Source organism: Tachysurus fulvidraco, chromosome 15, assembly GCF_022655615.1.
Source record: "Tachysurus fulvidraco isolate hzauxx_2018 chromosome 15, HZAU_PFXX_2.0, whole genome shotgun sequence".
Lineage (NCBI taxonomy): Eukaryota > Metazoa > Chordata > Actinopteri > Siluriformes > Bagridae > Tachysurus > Tachysurus fulvidraco.
Genome location: NC_062532.1, coordinates 21,971,676 through 21,991,699, shown reverse-complemented (window position 1 = coordinate 21,991,699; position 20,024 = coordinate 21,971,676). Strand labels below are relative to the sequence as shown.

Below are 20,024 nucleotides of genomic sequence, written 5' to 3'. Positions count from 1 at the left end.
GATATATAAATACTTACATACAAATAAACAAAGATAACTTACTTGAGCAAACGACACCTGCATCTTCATCATGTCCACAGTTCTTTACTCCAAATCTACTGTGTGAACACTGATCTATGTAGCTCTCGGTTCCTTTACACTGAACATTACCCAGCCAGGTTGGTTCACTTCCCTGACCAAAGTGGGACTTTCCAGGAGCGCTGATGGCTTTACCACATCCAAGCTGCCTACACACCACCTCTGCATCCCTTAAGTCCCAGTTATCATCACACACTGTTCCCCACTGGGCTCTGTGCTGGATCTCCACTCGACCACAACATTTACTCGGACCATTCACCAGCCTGATCTCTCGGACTGAGATAATATATGAAAAGACAGAAGGGTTTTATTAATTAGTAATTTTTGATTGTAGCAACTAGCTTGATATATAAAAATAAATCATATTAGAAACAAATGTAGCTGTATTTAAAATGTCCTAACTAAATGAAATACTCAGCTAAACAATCAAATATGTTTTAGGTTTCTACAGTAAATGTAATGTGGTGCTTTCACTGTAAATGTAATGTGGTGCTTTCCTGCAAGTTTTACACATTTTTTCCACAAAATGACTGCATTAAATGCAAAATATTTTCTGTGTCTTCACAAAGCAAATGATGACTGAAACTAAGATGAGAAGCAGTCCTGCTGTTACTCCCATACCAATGTATGGCATCAGTGATGCTGAAAGAGAGTCAAGTTTTTCAAATTCTAAACTGCAAAACACAAAAATAGACATAGATTATTTTAATATACCTTTAACAGCAACAAAAAGGGGTTCAGTGGTAGTGGAGGTAAAGGTTCGTGAAGACACTTTAACTTCATAAGTACAGCTGTAGTTTCCCTGATGATCAAAGTCTGCTTCAGGAAAAAGGAAGACAGCCGAGTGGTTAACAGCTGACTGAGTTCTGGAGATGTTGGATCCACTGAAGCCCAAATAGAAAGAACCTTCAGGATACTGAGTTTCAGTGGAGCAGATGATGGAGAAGCCATAGCCCCTGATCATTTCTGGTCTTTCAGGCCCGTAGTGGTACCATGCATCAGCAACAATGAAGGAGATATCGGGCTGCTGCAAGTTCACTATAAAATAACAAGCAAGGATTATCAGAAATTAATATTTTAATATAAACGTGCTACTGAAATTCAAGAACTTTACAAAAATAGATTGCAGTTTGAGCTGCAAATACTGTATGGTACTGGCAGTAAATGTCCAGAAAATGTCACTCACCCACAGTGATGTTAATGGCGTTGCTCCTGGATGAAGTAGAGTTACTTTCCCTGTATGAGTAGTCACAGGTGTACTGACCCTGATGTGAGGCATCTACAGTCAGAGTAAATGTTGTTGTAGTCTCTGCAGTTTGTGTCTTTATCAATGTCCCAGTTTTATACAAACTGAAGTCTACAGAGATGCATGATGGACTGGGTGTGGTACATGTGAACTGAAGGACTTCTCCAGGTGAGACCACAGAGTTTGGGGAGATCCGAGTCAGTGTTGGACTCTGCATGTCTTAAAGAAATATGTTTCATAATATTGTAAATGTATTCATTTCAAACAGGGTATAAAATATATATAAATACATACATACATACAAATAAACAACAATAACTTACTTGAGCAAACGACACCTGCATCTTCATCATGTCCACAGTTCTCTACTCCAAATACACTGTGTGAACACTGATCTATGTAGCTCTCAGTTCCTTTACACTGAACATTACCCAGCCAGGTTGGTTCACTTCCCTGACCAAAGTGGGACTTTTGAGGAGCGCTGATGGCTTTACCACATCCAAGCTGCCTACACACCACCTCTGCATCCCTTAAGTCCCAGTTATCATCACACACTGTTCCCCACTGGGCTCTGTGCTGGATCTCCACTCGACCACAACATTTACTCGGACCATTCACCAGCCTGATCTCTCGGACTGAGTTAATATATGAAAAGCCAGCAGGGTTTTATTAATTAGTAATTTTTGATTGTACCAACTAGCTTAATATATAAAAATTAATCATATTAGACACAAATGTAGCTGTATTTAAAATGTCCTAACTAAATTCAATACTCAGCTAAACAATCAAATATGTTTTAGGTTTCTACAGTAAATGTAATGTGGCACTTTCCTGCAAGTTTTACACATTTTTTCCACAAAATGACTGCATTAAAAGCTAAATATTTTCTGTCTTCACAAAACAAATGATGATGGGAACTAGGATGAGAAGCAATCCTGCTTTTACTCCCATACCAATGTATGGCATCAGTGATGCTGAAAGAGAGTCAAGTTTTTCAAATTCTAAACTGCAAAACACAAAAAATAGACATAGTTTATTTTAATATACCTTTAACAGCAACAAAAAGGGGTTCTGTGGTAGTGGAGGTAAAGGTACGTGAAGACACTTTAACTTCATAAGTACAGCTGTAGTTTCCCTGATGATCAAAATCTGCTTCAGGAAAAAGGAAGACAGCTGAGTGGTTAACAGCTGACTGAGTTCTGGTGATGTGGAATCCTCTGAACCCCAAATGGAAGGAACCTCCTGCATACTGAGGTCTAGTGGAGCAGATGATGGAAAAGCCATAGCCCTTGATCATTTCTGGTCCTTCGGGCCTGTAGTGGTACCATGCATCAGCAGCAATGAAGGAGATATTGGGCTGCTGCAAGTTTACTGTAAAACAACAGACATGATTTATCAGGATTTTAAATCTAATAGCCAATTAATGTGTCTTGAGCTGCAAATACTGTATGGTACTGGCAGTAAATGTTTAGAAAATGTCACTCACCCACAGTGATGGTAATGGAGTTACTCCTGGATGATGTAGAGACACTTTCCCTGTATGAGTAGGCACAGGTGTACTGACCCTGATGTGAGGCATCTACAGTCAGAGTAAATGTTGTTGTAGTCTCTGCAGTTTGTTTCTTTATCAATGTCCCAGTCTTATACAAACTGAAGTCTACAGAGATGCATGATGGACTGGGTGTGGTACATGTGAACTGAAGGACTTCTCCAGGTGAGACCACAGAGTTTGGGGAGATCCGAGTCAGTGTTGCACTCTGCATGTCTTAAAGAAATATGTTTCATAATATTGTAAATGTATTCACTTTAAACAGGGTACAAAAGATATATAAATACTTACATACAAATAAACAACAATAACTTACTTGAGCAAACGACACCTGCATCTTCATCATGTCCACAGTTCTTTACTCCAAATACACTGTGTGAACACTGATCTATGTAGCTCTCGGTTCCTTTACACTGAACATTACCCAGCCAGGTTGGTTCACTTCCCTGACCAAAGTGGGACTTTCCAGGAGCGCTGATGGCTTTACCACATCCAAGCTGCCTACACACCACCTCTGCATCCCTTAAGTCCCAGTTATCATCACACACTGTTCCCCACTGGGCTCTGTGCTGGATCTCCACTCGACCACAACATTTACTCGGACCATTCACCAGCCTGATCTCTCGGACTGAGTTAATATATGAAAAGACAGAAGGGTTTTATTAATTAGTAATTTTTGATTGTAGCAACTAGCTTGATATATAAAAATAAATCATATTAGAAACAAATGTAGCTGTATTTAAAATGTCCTAACTAAATGAAATACTCAGCTAAACAATCAAATATGTTTTAGGTTTCTACAGTAAATGTAATGTGGTGCTTTCACTGTAAATGTAATGTGGTGCTTTCCTGCAAGTTTTACACATTTTTTTCCACAAAATGACTGCATTAAATGCAAAATATTTTCTGTGTCTTCACAAAGCAAATGATGACTGAAACTAAGATGAGAAGCAATCCTGCTTTTACTCCCATACCAATGTATGGCATAAGTGATGCTGAAAGAGAGTCAAGTTTTTCAAATTCTAAACTGCAAAACACAAAAATAGACATAGATTATTTTAATATACCTTTAACAGCAACAAAAAGGGGTTCTGTGGTAGTGGAGGTAAAGGTACGTGAAGACACTTTAACTTCATAAGTACAGCTGTAGTTTCCCTGATGATCAAAATCTGCTTCAGGAAACAGGAAGACAGCTGAGTGGTTAACAGCTGACTGAGTTCTGGAGATGTTGGATCTACTGAAGCCCAAATAGAAAGAACCTTCAGGATACTGAGTTTCAGTGGAGCAGATGATGGAGAAGCCATAGCCCCTGATCATTTCTGGTCTTTCAGGCCCGTAGTGGTACCATGCATCAGCAACAATGAAGGAGATATCGGGCTGCTGCAAGTTCACTATAAAATAACAAGCAAGGATTATCAGAAATTAATATTTTAATATAAACGTGCTACTGAAATTCAAGAACTTTACAAAAATAGATTGCAGTTTGAGCTGCAAATACTGTATGGTACTGGCAGTAAATGTCCAGAAAATGTCACTCACCCACAGTGATGTTAATGGCGTTGCTCCTGGATGAAGTAGAGTTACTTTCCCTGTATGAGTAGTCACAGGTGTACTGACCCTGATGTGAGGCATCTACAGTCAGAGTAAATGTTGTTGTAGTCTCTGCAGTTTGTGTCTTTATCAATGTCCCAGTTTTATACAAACTGAAGTCTAGAGAGATGCATGATGGACTGGGTGTGGTACATGTGAACTGAAGGACTTCTCCAAGTGAGACCACAGAGTTTGGGGAGATCCGAGTCAGTGTTGGACTCTGCATGTCTTAAAGAAATATGTTTCATAATATTGTAAATGTATTAGTTTCAAACAGGGTATAAAATATATATAAATACATACATACATACAAATAAACAACAATAACTTACTTGAGCAAACGACACCTGCATCTTCATCATGTCCACAGTTCTCTACTCCAAATACACTGTGTGAACACTGATCTATGTAGCTCTCGGTTCCTTTACACTGAACATTACCCAGCCAGGTTGGTTCACTTCCCTGACCAAAGTGGGACTTTCCAGGAGCGCTGATGGCTTTACCACATCCAAGCTGCCTACACACCACCTCTGCATCCCTTAAGTCCCAGTTATCATCACACACTGTTCCCCACTGGGCTCTGTGCTGGATCTCCACTCGACCACAACATTTACTCGGACCATTCACCAGCCTGATCTCTTGGACTGAGTTAATATATGAAAAGCCAGCAGGGTTTTATTAATTAGTAATTTTTGATTGTACCAACTAGCTTAATATATAAAAATTAATCATATTAGACACAAATGTAGCTGTATTTAAAATGTCCTAACTAAATTCAATACTCAGCTAAACAATCAAATATGTTTTAGGTTTCTACAGTAAATGTAATGTGGCACTTTCCTGCAAGTTTTACACATTTTTTCCACAAAATGACTGCATTAAAAGCTAAATATTTTCTGTCTTCACAAAACAAATGATGACTGGAACTAAGATGAGAAGCAATCCTGCTTTTACTCCCATACCAATGTATGGCATCAGTGATGCTGAAAGAGAGTCAAGTTTTTCAAATTCTAAACTGCAAAACACAAAAAATAGACATAGTTTATTTTAATATACCTTTAACAGCAACAAAAAGGGGTTCTGTGGTATTGGAGGTAAAGGTACGTGAAGACACTTTAACTTCATAAGTACAGCTGTAGTTTCCCTGATGATCAAAGTCTGCTTCAGGAAAAAGGAAGACAGCTGAGTGGTTAACAGCTGACTGAGTTCTGGTGATGTTGGATTCACTGAAGCCCAAATGGAAGGAACCTCCTGCATACTGAGGTCTAGTGGAGCAGATGATGGAAAAGCCATAGCCCTTGATCATTTCTGGTCCTTCGGGCCTGTAGTGGTACCATGCATCAGCAGCAATGAAGGAGATATTGGGCTGCTGCAAGTTTACTGTAAAACAACAGACATGATTTATCAGGATTTTAAATCTAATAGCCAATTAATGTGTCTTGAGCTGCAAATACTGTATGGTACTGGAAGTAAATGTTTAGAAAATGTCACTCACCCACAGTGATGGTAATGGAGTTGCTCCTGGATGATATAGAGACACTTTCCTTGTATGAGTAGTCACAGGTGTACTGACCCTGATGTGAGGCATCTACAGTCAGAGTAAATGTTGTTGTAGTCTCTGCAGTTTGTTTCTTTATCAATGTCCCAGTTTTATACAAACTGAAGTCTACAGAGATGCATGATGGACTGGGTGTGGTACATGTGAACTGCAGGACTTCTCCAGGTGAGACCACAGAGTTTGGGGAGATCCGAGTCAGTGTTGCACTCTGCATGTCTTAAAGAAATATGTTTCATAATATTGTAAATGTATTCACTTTAAACAGAGTACAAAAGATATATAAATACTTACATACAAATAAACAAAGATAACTTACTTGAGCAAACGACACCTGCATCTTCATCATGTCCACAGTTCTTTACTCCAAATCTACTGTGTGAACACTGATCTATGTAGCTCTCGGTTCCTTTACACTGAACATTACCCAGCCAGGTTGGTTCACTTCCCTGACCAAAGTGGGACTTTCCAGGAGCGCTGATGGCTTTACCACATCCAAGCTGCCTACACACCACCTCTGCATCCCTTAAGTCCCAGTCATCATCACACACTGTTCCCCACTGGGCTCTGTGCTGGATCTCCACTCGACCACAACATTTACTCGGACCATTCACCAGCCTGATCTCTCGGACTGAGTTAATATATGAAAAGACAGAAGGGTTTTATTAATTAGTAATTTTTGATTGTAGCAACTAGCTTGATATATAAAAATAAATCATATTAGAAACAAATGTAGCTGTATTTAAAATGTCCTAACTAAATGAAATACTCAGCTAAACAATCAAATATGTTTTAGGTTTCTACAGTAAATGTAATGTGGTGCTTTCACTGTAAATGTAATGTGGTGCTTTCCTGCAAGTTTTACACATTTTTTCCACAAAATGACTGCATTAAATGCAAAATATTTTCTGTGTCTTCACAAAGCAAATGATGACTGAAACTAAGATGAGAAGCAGTCCTGCTGTTACTCCCATACCAATGTATGGCATCAGTGATTGTGAAAGAGAGTCAAGTTTTTCAAATACTAAACTGCAAAACACAAATATAGACATAGATCATTTTAATATACCTTTAACAGCAACAAAAAGGGGTTCTGTGGTAGTGGAGGTAAAGGTACGTGAAGACACTTTAACTTCATAAGTACAGCTGTAGTTTCCCTGATGATCAAAGTCTGCTTCAGGAAAAAGGAAGACAGCTGAGTGGTTAACAGCTGACTGAGTTCTGGTGATGTTGGATCCACTGAAGCCCAAATAGAAAGAACCTTCAGGATACTGAGTTTCAGTGGAGCAGATGATGGAGAAGCCATAGCCCCTGATCATTTCTGGTCTTTCAGGCCCGTAGTGGTACCATGCATCAGCAACAATGAAGGAGATATCGGGCTGCTGCAAGTTCACTATAAAATAACAAGCAAGGATTATCAGAAATTAATATTTTAATATGAACGTGCTACTGAAATTCAAGAACTTTACAAAAATAGATTGCAGTTTGAGCTGCAAATACTGTATGGTACTGGCAGTAAATGTCCAGAAAATGTCACTCACCCACAGTGATGTTAATGGCGTTGCTCCTGGATGAAGTAGAGTTACTTTCCCTGTATGAGTAGTCACAGGTGTACTGACCCTGATGTGAGGCATCTACAGTTAGAGTAAATGTTGTTGTAGTCTCTGCAGTTTGTGTCTTTATCAATGTCCCAGTTTCATACAAACTGAAGTCTACAGAGATGCATGATGGACTGGGTGTGGTACATGTGAACTGAAGGACTTCTCCAAGTGAGACCACAGAGTTTGGGGAGATCCGAGTCAGTGTTGGACTCTGCATGTCTTAAAGAAATATGTTTCATAATATTGTAAATGTATTCATTTCAAACAGGGTATAAAATATATATAAATACATACATACATACAAATAAACAACAATAACTTACTTGAGCAAACGACACCTGCATCTTCATCATGTCCACAGTTCTTTACTCCAAATGTACTGTGTGAACACTGATCTATGTAGCTCTCGGTTCCTTTACACTGAACATTACCCAGCCAGGTTGGTTCACTTCCCTGACCAAAGTGGGACTTTCCAGGAGCGCTGATGGCTTTACCACATCCAAGCTGCCTACACACCACCTCTGCATCCCTTAAGTCCCAGTTATCATCACACACTGTTCCCCACTGGGCTCTGTGCTGGATCTCCACTCGACCACAACATTTACTCGGACCATTCACCAGCCTGATCTCTCGGACTGAGTTAATATATGAAAAGACAGAAGGGTTTTATTAATTACTTATTTAAGATTGTACCAGTTAGCTTGAGATAAATAATATTAGAAACAAACTGTACTTTAATATCGTAACTGAATTCAATATAGATTCTCAGCTGAACAATCAAATATGTGTTTGGTATCTACAGTGAAAAAAATGTAATGTGGCCCAAATTTTACACATTTTCTTCCACACAGTGATTGTATTCAGGGCAAAATATTTAAACCTGATAAGTGCAGGACACACAAGACATATAAAACATAGCATTTGAATTTGAAAAATGATTTTGTACATGTAAAGTCAAGAAGCTTTTATTATGTTGGCTTTGTAGAAGCCAACATTCTGTTTTCCTACTGGAGTTATTTTTCTTAGCCAACTTTTTATAAAATTTAATGCGGCTTACGATTTTCGAGCCACATGAACCAAATTCGGATATGTCATAGATCAGTGGTGTAATATAACGAAGTACAAATACTTTGTTTCTGTACTTAAGTAGAAATTTCTACTAAAATTTCTACTAAATCCTTTTCTTAGCTATTTAAATTTGTCAACTTTCACTTTTACTCCACTACATTTCCTAGATAAAATGTATACTTTTACTTCGTTATATTTCCACTAAGCATCTTCTTTACTCGTTACTACAATATAAAATCTGCAGAAATGTGTGCAACTGCAATAAGGGAGGTTTGGCGAATCACTGCTCCTAGATTGCATTACGCAGCTCCGCACGCTCTATTTCAGCATAATGTTGCCAAAAGGAGGCGGAAGCACAAATGAAACCACTTAAGTACAGTATATATCAGATACTTTAAGACTTTTACTTGAGTAATATTCTAAAAGGTAACTTTCACTTATACCAGTCTTTTTCTAGTACGATACAAGTATTGCTTTCTAGTACTTTATACAACACTAGAGACCCTCGTCTGAAGTTTGTTGCTATTACTTTTCTAAGCGATCGGAACGCCGGAATTCCCAGTACGGAAGCTCAAAGTGGTCTTTTTTCCCATTGACGTCCATTATAAAGTTTGGAGATTTATAACTCGGCAAGTTTTTGAGCGATTTACACCGGACTCTGACAGGTTCTTTAGGACCTTACTCTGGACGACGTTTTATTTTGGGGTACCGACATAACTTTTGGTTTTCCCGTAGCCGACGATCGAATATCCCAGAAACTCCCATAGACTTGAATGGGGAATTCCTAAAATTTCTCTAAGCCCTCAGACACTCAGCGTGTGCAGAGCTCAGGCACGGCTTCTGTTCTATGTTCTCTGTAGATGTAAAGGAGACTCTCAATACATGTAACTCTCAACTCCACACTATCAATCCAATGTTTCCAAAAGTATTGACTCCCAGTCAATACATTTACCACACATCTATCTATCTATGAGAAATGTGCAAACCCTACCATGCAAACCTCTACCATGAAATGTGCAAACCCTCAGTACTCACTTTTGTCCAAAAGTATTGGCACCCCACCGGGTAAACTGGTGACGTCATATGTAGTCCCGCCCCCAAAATAATCAAAATCACAAACTTTGCACAACATGGACATGTAATATATCAAAACACTCAGCCCAATGAGGGGAAGTGCCTCACGTGTATTCTGGTCATGTCACGTGAAAATTAAAAATTAGCACAACATGGATGTGACATATCAAAACACTCAGCACAATGAGGGGAACTGCCTCGTGTGTATTCGGATCATGTCACATGTTCATATCCGCTCACTTCCAAAATTTTTGGCACCCTAGCGGTCCAGAAGCTTTCACAAGCTTTCTGTCCACCTGCCTCAAAAAGTCACACGTACCCATATCATATATCCAGTCACTTCCAAAAAGCACCGGCTTTTGCGAATACTTGCACCGTCAAAGCCAACATCAAAGTTTGTAGTGACGAACTTTACAAATCTAGTTGTCATTACAACCATATATAGCTGTTGCAGTACACAGTGAAATGAGACAACGATTTCTCCAGGATCGTGGTGCTACATAAAACAAAGACAGGGCTAAGGACTTAGTCCTAGCCACATAAAGTGCAACTGTGCAACCTGGTGCAAACAGTACAGGACAAGACAAACAAGACAGACAAGACAATGCAGGACAAAAGACAAAAGTTTTTAAGACAATACAAAAAATACAAAAAGACATTACACAAAAGACAATAAACAGAAACAGCACCGACCAGTGTAAGTACTGTATGTTCAGACAATATTGGAGTAATATTGCAGTAATACTAGAATGAACACAGTTTCTTAGCAGCAGGTCCCCGAGATAATGTATAGGATTGTGCAAAAACATCAAGCGACTGAAATTTTGTACAGGATGTGCAAAACAACTGAAATGATTAGACAGTGTGTGCAAAGAGCAAAAAAGTAAAAAGGTGTGCAAATCAGCATGTAAACAGTTTGATGGATGTAAGCAGCATGTAAACAACTTGATGGATGTATATTGGAAGTGTGTGTATTTGGTGTAGGTCTGTGCTGTCCATACAGATGATGGGCGTGTGTATGTTGTGCTCAGTACAGTTCAGTTCATTTATTGAGAAGTCTGATGGCTTGTGGGAAGAAACTGTTACACAGTCTGGTCGTGACGGCCCGAATGCTTCAGTACCTTTTTCCAGATGGGTGAAGTGTGTGTGTGGGGGGTGTGTGGGGTCATCCACAATGCTGTTGGCTTTGTGGATGCAGCATGTGATGTAAGTGTCCATGATAGAGGGAAGAGAGACTCCAATGATCTTCTCAGCTGTCCGCACTATCCACTGCAGGGTCTTGCGATCCGAGATGGTACAGTTCCCAAAACAGACAGGATGCTCTCAATGGTCCCTCTGTAGAACATGGTCAGAATGGGGGGTGGGAGATGTGCCTTTCTCAGCCTTTGCAGGAAGTAGAGACGGTGATGCTGGGCTTTCTTGGTGATGAAGCTGGTGTTGAGTGACAAGATGAGGTTCGCCACTAGATGAACACCAAGAAATTTGGTGATCTTGATGATCTCTACCAATGATCTGTCAATGTTCAGCAGCGAGTGTTTGCTCTGTGCTCTTCTGAAGTCAACAACCATCTCTTTAGTTTTATCAACATTCAGAGACAGGTTGTTGGCTTTACACCAGGTAGTTAGATGTTGCACCTCCTCCCTGTATGCTGACTTATCGTTCTTGTTGATGAGACTCACCACAGTCGTGTCATCAACAACTTGATGATATAGTTTGATCTGTGCATTGCTGCACAGTTGTGAGTCAGCAAGCTGAACAGCAGTGGACTGAGCATGCAGCCTTGAGGAGCTTCAGTGTTCAGTGTGGTGGTGCTGGAGATGCTGTTCCCGATCCAGTCTGACTGAGGTCACCCAGTCAGGAAGTCCAGGATCCAGTTGCAGAGGGAGGTGTTTAGTCCCAGCAGGCTCAGCTTCCCAATCAGGTGCTGAGGGATGATTGTATTGAATGCTGAACTAAAGTCTATGAACAGCATTCGTACATAGGTGTCTTTATTGTCCAGGTGGGTGAGGGCTAAATGGATGGCTGTGGCAATGGCATCATCTGTGGAGCGGTTTGGACGATATACGAACTGCAGGGGGTCCAGTGAGGGTGGCTGCATGGCCTTGATGTGGGTCGACCGAAATGACTGAGTCGGAGAACGCAGTCGACATGGTGACACCCAAACTCCCTGAACTCTCTGCCTGGCCTGAACCAATTAATGTTCCTGTTTTATCTGTCCTGTGTTTCGTTTCGCTGGATTTGCCAACCCTTCTACCTCCTGTCCCTGTTTACAGGCTCAGAGCACCACCCTGGCCGCCAACTCTGTTATGGTCCCTGGCTTGGCCTGCGGCACCACCCTGGTCTCCAGTCCTGCTCTGGTCTCTGACTCTGCCTGCGGCACCACCCTGGTCGCCGGTCCTGCTCTGGTCTCTGGCTCCACCTCCAGAACCACCCTGGTTTCCAGTCCTGCTCTGGTCTCTGGCTCCACCTCCAGCACCACCCTGGTCTCCGGACCTGCTCTGGTCTCCGGCTCCGCCTCCAGCACAACCCCGGTCACCTGCTCTGCCGGCACCGCCCTGGCCTCCTGCTCTGCCAGCGCCGCCCTGGCCTCCTGCTCTGCCAGCGCCGCCCTGGCCTCATGCTCTGCCAGCGCCGCCCTGGCCTCCTGCTCGGCTATCGCTACCACTATACAAACCCGAAACGCCCTCCCACCCTAGTTGCGCCTTCGCTCCACCCACCTGGACTGGTTTCTGTAGACTTGGGAGCGTCTGGAAGCCACTCATAGGGGAGGGGTACTGTAACAAGTCTGTCCATATTTTCCCTTGTGTCTGTCTGCTGTCATTCCGACCGTTGTTAATTGTTGACCCCGCCCACCTATTTGTTACCACAGACATTTAATTGCATTCAATCTCTTCCCCAGGTGTTTTGTCTTAGTTCTTGTCTGTCTCTGTCTTGTGATTGGTTCTCGTTCACTATATGTACTCTATTTTGTTCACTTCCCGGTTGTGAGTCGTTGTTCAGTGTTTAGTATGTTGTCTGTTTATGTCTCTGTTCCTGTTCCCTGTCCTGCTCAGTGTTCTGATCTGTTTTGCCTGCTTGTCTGTTACTTGTTTCCTGTTTTGTCAATTAAAAGGATTAACTGCACATGGATCCGCATTCGCCTGTGTCAATTCGTGACAGGTATACAACAGCTCAGAAACCCACAGCACTGTTGAACTTCTACAAATTGGCGATTAATATTCTATAACAGCTTTATAATAATATCTTTTCCATCTCATCTCATCTCCAATGTGACAAACTACATTTTGGTGATGGAACTACTGTGTATCTGCTGTAACAGATATAGTAACATGATAACAGGAATAAATAATAAAAAAAAGATGGATGGGTGTTACACATCCATTATAAATAGATAAAATATATGTGTTTTCCTTTAACTAATAAAAAAAGTTAATAGTTGACAAATTGTTGTAGTATACACAGAATAAAATATTTTGTGATATAATCCTATAAGAGCATGCACCCCTATCTTCAGTTTGTATAATATTTTAACTCTCGTATCTGAATGGCAAAATGACTACATACATTATAATAGCACTGAGGATGAAGTCATAATATAAGAGATATCTGTACCTGAGCAAGTAACACCAGCATCTTCACTATGGTCACAGTTGTTTATTCCAAATCCCCTGTGAGTGCACTGTGATGGTGCTTTCTCTTCCAGAACACTGAACATTATCGAGCAATATTTCACCACTTCCCTTTACCAAAGTGTGCACTCTGATGAGCAGTGACAGCTTCACCACATCCAATCTGTCTACACACCACCTCTACATCATTCTTCTTCTTTTGGCTCTCAACAAAGGTGGTCGCATTTTCTCTCCCTCTCCCTCCCCTTTACTTTCCCTGCTTTGCTCCTCTCATCTCATCTGTTGTCTTATACTTTGAGAGACTCTCTCCGCACTGCTCTCCAAACTACGTAAAAAAATCATGGATTTGATAAACTGGTCTCTCAATGCAATTGACACCATCTTCTCAACGAGAAGCTTGGGTTCGGGGCAACCTGACTGCCCTGCCGGAACGTTCGCAGCTGGCTATACGATGGACGCGTGGGAGAGGTGGCAGTTGGTGTGTCTGGCATCTCTTTCCGTGGAGGACATTGAAGATATCTAACTATTTGGAACCATGATAACAGGAGTTCTGCTGAATGGATCCCTGGTTTATCGAGAAAATCAGAAAACGGTGACAGCTGTCCAAAACCTCCCAAGGCTGCCCGTCATGACTGATGCAGTGGGCGAGCGGTCATCTGAGGCTGGGACTATTAACCGCAATATGGATAACATCACGGAGATGCTCACTGTTTTGGAAAGAAAAATGGATCGATTTGGAGACCAGAATGGACTAAGAGAGTAGTTGTGTAAATTGGAATGTGTCTACTCGCCCAAAGACCAAACAATCCCAATCTTATCTACTTTCGGCTCCCCTCAACCAGTACTGGCCTCAGCCAAAGCTCTTGCGTTCCTTCCCCCATTTCCACAGACACCTGCTGATTGTTGACTCTGTCTGGGAGCTGATCAAGGTTGTCTCCATGGCAACTTGCTGTGTATCGCTATGACAATCTTGCGGACTGAGGCACCAAGATTTTATGTCCCTTATGCAGAGAGATTTCCCCAGTTTCTCTGAATTTTTTTATGATGTAGATGATGAGATTTACAAAGCCTTTGCTATTTGACGTTGAGAAACTGTTTTTAAAGTATTCCACAATCTTTCACAGATTGGAGCAGGCATTAAATTTAAAATGAGCACATTTAGTGGATAAAAGTGGAAAATTACTCCATTTAGACATTTGAGTTATCTATGTGCTACTGTGAATAAAATTTTGGCTCATGTGATTTGAAAGTCTTTTAGTTTTCACTTCATTCAAATTTAAAAACGTCCCAACATTTCTGGAATTCAGGTTGTAATTAAAAATACATATTGGCAAACTGACTGTGAAAATCATCTTATACCAGAAAACCCTCTTGTGTTTCATTTCTTACATATTATCTACAGTGCCTGGCAAGCATAAGAAATAGTTAGGCTCTGTATCTTAGGTATAATGTAGTGTGGATTGGAGCTGATTCTTTGTTTTCTGTACCTGAGCAAGTAACACCAGCATCTTCACCATGGTAACAGTTGTGTACTCCAAATCCTCTGTGAGTGCACTGTGTGATGGTGCTTTCACTTCCAGAACACTGAACATTATCCAGCCATATTTTGCCACTTCCCTGACCAAAGTGTGCACTTTGATGAGCAGTGACAGCTTTACCACATCCAATCTGTCTACACACCACCTCTGCATCATTCAGGTCCCAGCTGTCATCACACACTGTTCCCCACTGACCATTATACAGGATCTCCACTCTACCAGAGCAGGAGTCATTGCCACCAGTGAGTCGAATGTTAGCACCATCTAAAACAAACATCAGAAAGTATGTTCCTGTTAATTAATCACAATGAATCTTATTACTGTATAGAATATTATAGCATACTTACGTCATATGAATCCAATTCTCTCATTTCTAATCCTTTATCAATAAAGATTTCATGACTTTCACATAATGAATAATAATATAATTTGCATTAGGGCATTAAATGTAACTCAGTATTAACACCGTTTCAAATCAATTCTTTACTATTTTACGAAACCCACCACCTCGTCTCTGTTCACAGTTTGATAACTTCATTTCTATAGACCATTATTACTACTCCAAAGAGAGGGAGAGAAGAAAGAAAAGGTATGTAAATAGGTTGTGTTCAGTGGTTTCTGGTGTCAGGGAGCACCCTGCTCCTCATTTCACTGGCCTATATAAGCACGACATTTGCTCCATTCCAGCGTCCGTTATTGTTTACTGTTTCCAGTGTGTATACTCTGCGTATTCTTTCATTAAACTCTGTTTTGCTGGTGCCTCGGCTTCCACCTCCCTCACTTTGCCTAACAGAATAACGGACCGAAAGACAGAGAGCAGGATCCGTCCGGCTCTTACCTTGCAATGGATCAACAACCCGGCACGGCTTCCGATTCGGTTCGGGACCTCATTGCCGCGCTCCGAGCCGCTTTCCCTTCCTCCGCGGCTCAACAAAGCCCACCCACTTCCACTGGCAGCCCCATGGCACTTCCGGTTGCCTTTTCCGGAGAAGCCTCCGAATGCCGCGGTTTCCAGCTCCAGGTGAATCTCTATATTGAGATGCAACCACAGCGATTCCCCACCGAACGATCCAAGGTAGCGTTCTTCCTTTCCCTCCTCTCCGGGAGAGCGCTGGCTTGGGCACAATCACTGTGGGACGCGGCTAGCCCGGCTACGCAGTCTTACGCTGGGTTCACTGCTCACTTCCTGGAGGTGTTTTGCGCCACCTCCGGCGTCCTCACCGCGGCCGACCAGCTGCTCAGCTTACGTCAAGGGAACGACAGCATTTCAGATTACAGCCTCCGTTTCCGCACCCTGGCGGCATCTAGTGGCTGGAACGAGTCAGCGCTTCTCAGCATTTATCGGCAGGGATTGAATCCTGAGATCAAGCAGGCCATGGCAGTGCATGAGGACACAGTGGGGCTGGAGAGCTTCATTCAGAAATCCATCGGGCTCTCTCAGCGCCTGGCAGCCTGTCATCCCGCTACCCCTCCTACTCAACCAGGCGCGCTGCAAGGCGCAACTGCTGCCCTAGACGCCGAACCTATGCAGCTGGGCTCCCAGAGACTGTCCCGGAGAGAAAGAGACCGCCGCCTGGCTATGGGAAGGTGCCTGTACTGCGGATCGCCGGGACACTCCGTCACTCGGTGCCCCACACGCCCCGTTCGTGCTGCGGTGAGTACTGTTGAGCTTCCCACTGACATCTCACCCTTATGCAAGCTCATGGTGTCTCTTCTAACCCCCGCTATATCTATCTCTGTACCTGCCCTAGTTGACTCTGGCTCAGCGGGGAACTTCATCTCCCAGGCCTGCCTCGACCGCTTACGCCTCCCCCGAGAGAGGAGCTCCCAGGACTTAGAGGTGCACACCATCCAGGGACGCCCGCTGGGAAAGGGGTGGGTGAAGTACTGCACCCCGATGGTGACACTCCAAATGGGGCTATTCCATCAGGAGGAGATCAGGTTCCTGGTCCTGGAGTGTTCCACCGTCAGCGTGATCCTGGGGAGACCATGGTTACAAAGGCACGTGCCCAGGTGCTCCTGGGATCCCTGTGACATACTGGAGTGGAGTCCCTACTGTAAGGAGCACTGTCTCTCCCAGCTTCCGGCGCAAGTCCAAGGGGCTATGATCGGCGCCACCCGGGTGGAGGAGGCTACGACTACAACTCAGCCAAACATCCCCGAGGAGTACCGGGACTTCGAGGACGTGTTCAGTGCCCAGGCCGCCACCTGTCTCCCCCCTCATCGACCCTGGGACTGCTGCATTGACCTGCTCCCCAGTGCTAAGCTACCCAAAGGCCATGTGTACCCGCTGTCCACTCCTAAACACAGAGCAATGGAGGAATACGTTCAGCAGGCTTATCACGCACTCATCCTCTCCAGCAGCATCCAGCTTCTTCTTCGTGGGAAAGAAGGATGGAGGTCTTCGCCCCTGTATTGATTACCGGCAGATGAACTCCCAAATCGCTCCTCTTCCGTACCCCCTCCCACTCGTGCCCGCTGCTCTGGAGGACCTGCGGGATGCAAGGGTTTTCACCAAGCTCGATCTGCGGAGCGCATACAACCTAATCCGCATAAGGAAGGGAGACGAGTGGAAGACTGCCTTCATCACACCCTCGGGGCACTATGAATACCGGGTCATGCCGTATGGCTTATCCATCGCTCCAGCCGTCTTCCAGGGGTTCATGAACGAGGTTCTTCGGCCCTATCTCCAGAGGTTCATCATGGTCTACATATACGACATCCTGATTTACTCCCGAAATCGGGAGGAACACTTGAGACATGTGCGTGCCGTCCTGGAGGTACTGCGCTCACACCGGCTCTACCTGAACCTCTCGAAGTGCGAGTTCCACCGCCATACTATCCTCTTCCTGGGCTACATCATCAGTGCAGAGGGGATCCAGATGGACGAAGGAAAAGTAAAGGCAGTGAGACAGTGGCCTGTCCCTGAATCGATCAAGGAGCTCCAGCGTTTCCTGGGTTTCGCGAATTTTTATCGCCGGTTCATCCAGGGTTATAGCCGGATCACCGCCCCCCTAACTTCACTCCTCCGGGGTAATGCCCAATCCCTGAGGTGGACCAGGGAGGCTCAGGAGGCTTTCCACGAGCTTCGACAACGCTTCTGTAGCGCTCCTGTTCTGCGTCACCCAGACCCCCGGAGGCCCTTCATAGTCGAGGTCGACGCGTCTTCTACTGGAGTGGGGGCTACTCTTTCCCAGCGATCGGGAACCCCTGCTCAGCTCCACCCGTGTGCCTTCTTCTCCCACAAGCTCTCCGCAGCTGAACAGAACTATGACATTGGCAACCGCGAGCTTCTGGCCATCAAGCTGGCCCTGGACGAATGGAGACTTTGGCTGGAGGGAGCCGATCACCCATTCACCGTAGTCACCGATCACAAGAACCTCCAGTACCTACGAGAGGCACGGAGGCTTAACCCCCGACAGGCACGCTGGGCCCTCTTTTTCACCAGGTTCCGGTTCCACATCACCTATCGGGCCGGTACACTCAACGGCAAAGCCGATGCCCTATCCCGGATGTACGGGCCGGAGGAACCCAGTGACCCGGAACCTATCCTTCCTCCCACGCTCATCCTGGGGCCCATGGTTTGGGAGATCGACCATGAGATTCGCACGGCATCGCTCCACGAGGCCATGCCTGCGGGATGCCCAGATGGACGTGTCTTCGTCCCGACCTCCTGCCGACGCGATCTCATCAAATCAGTCCGTTAAGGATCGGGCACAGTCCACCCGGGTGGAAAACGGACGGTCCAGCTCGTCAAGGCTCGATACTGGTGGCCCTGCATGACAGAGGAGATCACACGGTACGTGCAGGAATGCCCCACCTGCGCCATTTCCAAGGTCCCACGCCACCTGCCCGTGGGCAAGCTAATGCCGCTCCCTGTCCCTCAGCGCCCCTGGTCTCACCTAGGACTCGATTTTGTGACTGATTTGCCCCGGTCGGAGGGCCACACCTGCATCCTGGTGGTGGTAGACCGATTTTCTAAGGCCTGCCGCTTCATCCCGATGAAGAGCCTGCCGACCGCCCTCGAGACAGCCGAAGCCCTGTTCCATCACGTTTTCCGGAACTTCGGACTCCCCGAGGAAATCGTCTCAGACCGAGGGCCTCAGTTCACGTCCCGGGTCTGGAGAGGGTTCTTCAAACTCCTGGGGGTGTCCGTGAACCTAACCTCGGGATACCACCCGCAGTCTAATGGCCAGGCTGAGCGAAAGATCCAAGAACTGAGCCGTTATTTGAGGACCTACTGCAGCCAGGATCAAGAGGAGTGGTGTCGGTTTCTGCCATGGGCTGAGTATGCCCAGAACTCGCTCCGCCAGGACACTACAGGACTTACCCCTTTCCAGTGTGTGTTGGGGTTCCAACCACCCCTGTTCCCTTGGTCGGACGAGCCTAGCAATGTGCCTGCAGTCGATTCATGGTTCCGGGAGAGCAGTAGGGTGTGGGAATCTGCACACACCCAGTTGCGTCGAGCCCTCCGCAACACCTGCCGACACGCCGACGCTCGGCGACTGGAATCACCACGCTTCCGTCCCGGGGACCTGGTGTGGCTATCTACCAAGGACCTGAAACTGAGATTGCCCTGCCGCAAGTTGAGCCCTCGGTTCATTGGGCCCTTCAAAATCGCCGACCAGGTCAACGACGTGTCCTATCGGCTAGAACTGCCGCCAAGGTACCGCATTCACCCTACCTTCCATGTGTCCTTGCTCAAACCTTGTGCCTCTCCTGTGTCTCGCCCCCCAGGTGGCCCCGCGGCGCCCGCACAACCGGAGATCGTGGACCAGCCCGATATCTATGTGGTGAAGGAGGTGCTGGATTCTAGGCGGCGCAGAGGTCGCCTCGAGTACCTGGTGGACTGGGAGGGGTACGGGCCAGAGGAGCGGTCATGGGTGGCTCGGCGAGACGTGCTGGATCCGGTGCTGTTGGTGGAGTTCCATGCTTCACATCCACGCTGCCCGGCGCCCCGGTCGAGGGGCTGGCCTCGTCGCCGGGTCAGGGTGTCCGGTGCCACCCCTGGGGGAGGGGGTGGTGTCAGGGAGCACCCAGCTTCTTCTCATGTGCACGCCCCTCCTGTGCGGAGCGCATCACCAGCATACTGATTA

At 44.9% G+C, this 20,024-nt stretch overlaps 1 protein-coding gene across 5 annotated transcripts in view; it reads right to left on the bottom strand.

The window, feature by feature from the left end:
* Positions 1–20,024, bottom strand: part of LOC113663930 — a 201,367-nt gene that overhangs the window by 100,060 nt on the left and 81,283 nt on the right. For all 5 annotated transcript variants that reach the window (XM_047800914.1, XM_047800915.1, XM_047800916.1 and 2 more), the window contains exons 30-46: positions 14,878–15,192; positions 7,943–8,254; positions 7,560–7,838; positions 7,088–7,411; positions 6,338–6,649; positions 5,959–6,237; positions 5,520–5,843; positions 4,796–5,107; positions 4,413–4,691; positions 3,941–4,264; positions 3,190–3,501; positions 2,811–3,089; positions 2,372–2,695; positions 1,648–1,959; positions 1,265–1,543; positions 793–1,116; positions 43–354 (exon numbers count right to left, since the gene is read on the bottom strand). In XM_047800914.1, coding sequence (XP_047656870.1) covers positions 43–354; positions 793–1,116; positions 1,265–1,543; positions 1,648–1,959; positions 2,372–2,695; positions 2,811–3,089; positions 3,190–3,501; positions 3,941–4,264; positions 4,413–4,691; positions 4,796–5,107; positions 5,520–5,843; positions 5,959–6,237; positions 6,338–6,649; positions 7,088–7,411; positions 7,560–7,838; positions 7,943–8,254; positions 14,878–15,192 — 5,202 coding nt within the window. The remainder of the gene's footprint in view (positions 1–42; positions 355–792; positions 1,117–1,264; positions 1,544–1,647; positions 1,960–2,371; positions 2,696–2,810; positions 3,090–3,189; positions 3,502–3,940; positions 4,265–4,412; positions 4,692–4,795; positions 5,108–5,519; positions 5,844–5,958; positions 6,238–6,337; positions 6,650–7,087; positions 7,412–7,559; positions 7,839–7,942; positions 8,255–14,877; positions 15,193–20,024) is intronic.